Here is a 3,229-nt window from a genome sequence, read left to right on the forward strand (position 1 = left end):
GAAATTACTCCCTCCCGTCGTTACGCTACAGCTATCAGTTCATTTGAAGTACCGCCCTCTCCGTCCTTACTCAGGCTATCAGTTCATTGAAATACTCCCTCTCCGTCTACCAGGTATCAGTTTCATAGAAGTACCCCTCTCCATCTTACCAGGCTATCATTCATTGAAAGAGAAGTACCCCCTCCCCTCGCTACAGCTATCAGTTCATTGAAGAAGTACCCCCTCCCCCTCGTCTTAACCAGGCTATCAGTTCATTGAAGTACCCCTCTCCGTCTTACCAGGCTATCAGTTCATTGAAGTACTCCCTCTCCGTTTACCAGGCTACATTCATTGAAGAAGTACCCCCTCCCCCTCTCTTACCAGGCTATCAGTTTCATTGAATTACTCCCTCCCATCTTACCAGCTATCAGTTCGTTGAAGAAGTACCCCCTCCCCCTCTCATACCAGCTATCAGTTCCTTGAAGAAGTACCCCCCCATGTGTTACCAGCTATCAGCTCGTTGAAGAAGTACCCCCCCTCTCTGTGTTACCAGGCTATCAGCTCGTTGAAGAAGTACCCCCCCCTCCTGATTACCAAGTCTATCAGCTCGTTGAAGAAGTACCCCTCCCCTCTCTCTGTGTTATACCCAGGCTATCAGCTCGTTGAAGAATCCCCCCCTCTCTGTGTTACCAGGCTATCAGCTCGTTGAAGGAAGTACCCCCTCCCCCTCTCGTTGTTTACCAGGACTTATCAGCTCGTTGAAGAAGCTACCCCCTCCCCCTCCAGAACGGCTCGAGAGGCTAAGATTCTACAGAACTTTGAGACGGAATCTGCAAGATACTGGATGAGAAGTTACAGAGGCACTTAAGGAGAGAATGGTGGATGGATGGATGAAATACAGAGGAGAGAGATGGATGGATATCAGAGAGAGATGGATGGGATCAGATGAGAGAGATACGAGGATGGATAATGGATGATGGTAAGAGGAGAATGGATGGGGATACATGAAGAGAGGGATGGATGATACTGAAGATTGACTGCTAAAGAGAGATGGATGATGGATACAGAGGAGAGATGGATGGATGGAATTACAGAGAGAGAGATGACAAGAGATAGTGGGATGGATACAGAGAGAGAGATGGATGATGATACAGAGAGAGATGGATGGATGGATGTACACGAGAGAGGGATGGGATGGATGGATACTAGAGAAGAGAGGATGGATGCATACAGTAGAGAGGGAGGTGATGGATTCAAGAGATGGATGATGAACAAGAAGAGAGGAGGATGGATACCGGGATGGATGAGTTCGAGAGAGGGATTGATGGATGGATGGATACAGAGAGAGAGATGGATGGATACAGAGAGAGAGGAATGGATGGATACAGAGAGGGGTGGATGGATGGCACAGAGAGAGAGATGGATGGATACACAGGGAGAGGATGGATGTAAGAGAGAGAGAGATGGATGGATACAGAGAGAGGGAATGAGTGATACAGAGGGAGGGCATGGAGGATACAGAGAGAAGAGTGAATGGATACAGAAGAGAATGGATGGATACAGAGAGAGGGTGGAATGGATGGATGGATACAGAGAGAGGGTGTGATGGATGGATACAAGAAGAGAATGATGATATCAGAGAGAGAGAGGGATGGATGGATCAGAGAAGGAGGAGATGGAATGGATACAGAGAGAGAGATGATGGGATACAAAGGAGAGGGGGTGGATGGATGTGATGGATACAGAGAGGAGAGATGGATGGATACAGAGAGAGAAGAGAGATGGATGGATACAGAGAGAGAGATGATGGAACAGAGAGAGAGATGATGGATACAGAGAGAGAGATGGATGGTGATACAGAGAGAGAGATGATGGATTACGAGAGAGGAGCCTAGTGGGGCCCATGGATACAGGAGAGAGAGATTGGCGATGATGGATACAGATGAGAGAGATGGCGATGGATACCGAGAGAGAGAATGCTGATGAGTAACATAGAGAGAGCATGGCTGAGTATGGATACATGAGATCGTAGGCGCAGATGGGGATGCGCGATCTTATGGATGGATACAGAAGATGATCGAGATGTTGGATAGGCATTACAGAGACTGGGACACGTAGTAAATACACAGCCTGGTCCTCAGTGAGCACACTGATACAGAAAGACTTGGTCCAGAAGACACACAACCCCGCCAGGTAAACGACAAGACAACACCTTGTCTTCTTTTTCAAACGCTCCGTGTTCTTTCTACCTCGTTTGTTCCTCTTCGTCTGTTACCCTGTAGTGATCTCTTTCCATCTCTCTCTCTGTCTGTCCCTCATCCCCCTCTCTCCTAGGTATTCCCTGACTGAGCTGGGTTTGGCCCTGGCACAGAGACTAGAGGACGGAGAGAGAGAACAAGAAGAGGACAGGAGGAGTGACCTGGGGGAAGAAGAGGAGGGAAGTGGYCCCYGTGTTGTTGATCTTACTGCRGAGGAAGATGAGAAAAAGAAGAGAACAGAGTGAGTGAATGAGAGACACAAATTATGTTTTATCATTGGTGTTTTGGATGGGTTTTGTTTGATTATTGTAGTAATGTAATTAACTAAGATTRGTTTCTCTCTCTCTTTCTCTCGGCCTGTGGTAGGCCCATAGCGGGGCCTACCCCGGCAGCCTATGTTGCCCAGAGAGGGAGTGAGGTGCCTGGGGTAAACTCCTCAGAAAAGCCCCAGGCTGCAGAGACAAAGACTAGGCCGGCTGGAGGCTGTCTGTACCCAGGCAGTTATGACATTGTGCTATGTGTGGACTTCATTGAGACTACTGGGTAAGAGGTCTGTCTGTATAGGTGTGGTTGAGTTTGAGGTTTCTGTGTAGGCACAACATGTATGCGTGCTAGTGGTGGGGGGGGGGAAATCGGTAGTTACATATTGGGAAATATTTTGTTGACTATATATCATATTATTTTTGCGATAGTTGGCAGTACCTGCACCAAATCTCCAGTATTTTTCCTTCATAGCTCGTTCTCCATCTTTTTTTAAATAGGGAGACAATTTAGTGTTCAGGTCTTGTGTTTCCATGACTGATCAAAACTAATTTTCTAATGGCTCTCTCTGTCTCTAGCAGACATATGGTGAGGAATATGTTGGGAACATCCAATAGCAAATAAAATCACAGTATCCAATCGCAATGCATATAGAATCATGAGATTGTCCAATACATGTGAATCATGAGATTCACAATACATTATAGAATTCATGAGGATCATCTCTCTCT

General features: G+C 46.8%; 1 protein-coding gene across 1 annotated transcript in view; it reads left to right on the forward strand.

Annotated features, from left to right (window-relative positions):
• mus81 (MUS81 structure-specific endonuclease subunit) overlaps positions 1 to 3,229 on the forward strand; it is a 33,823-nt gene that overhangs the window by 4,927 nt on the left and 25,667 nt on the right. Inside the window, 6 exon segments of the mRNA XM_070441314.1 lie at positions 691 to 711; positions 766 to 797; positions 800 to 857; positions 2,077 to 2,172; positions 2,314 to 2,478; positions 2,604 to 2,787. Coding sequence (XP_070297415.1) covers positions 691 to 711; positions 766 to 797; positions 800 to 857; positions 2,077 to 2,172; positions 2,314 to 2,478; positions 2,604 to 2,787 — 556 coding nt within the window.

This window comes from Salvelinus sp. IW2-2015, unplaced genomic scaffold (genome assembly GCF_002910315.2).
Source record: "Salvelinus sp. IW2-2015 unplaced genomic scaffold, ASM291031v2 Un_scaffold3743, whole genome shotgun sequence".
NCBI lineage: Eukaryota > Metazoa > Chordata > Actinopteri > Salmoniformes > Salmonidae > Salvelinus > Salvelinus sp. IW2-2015.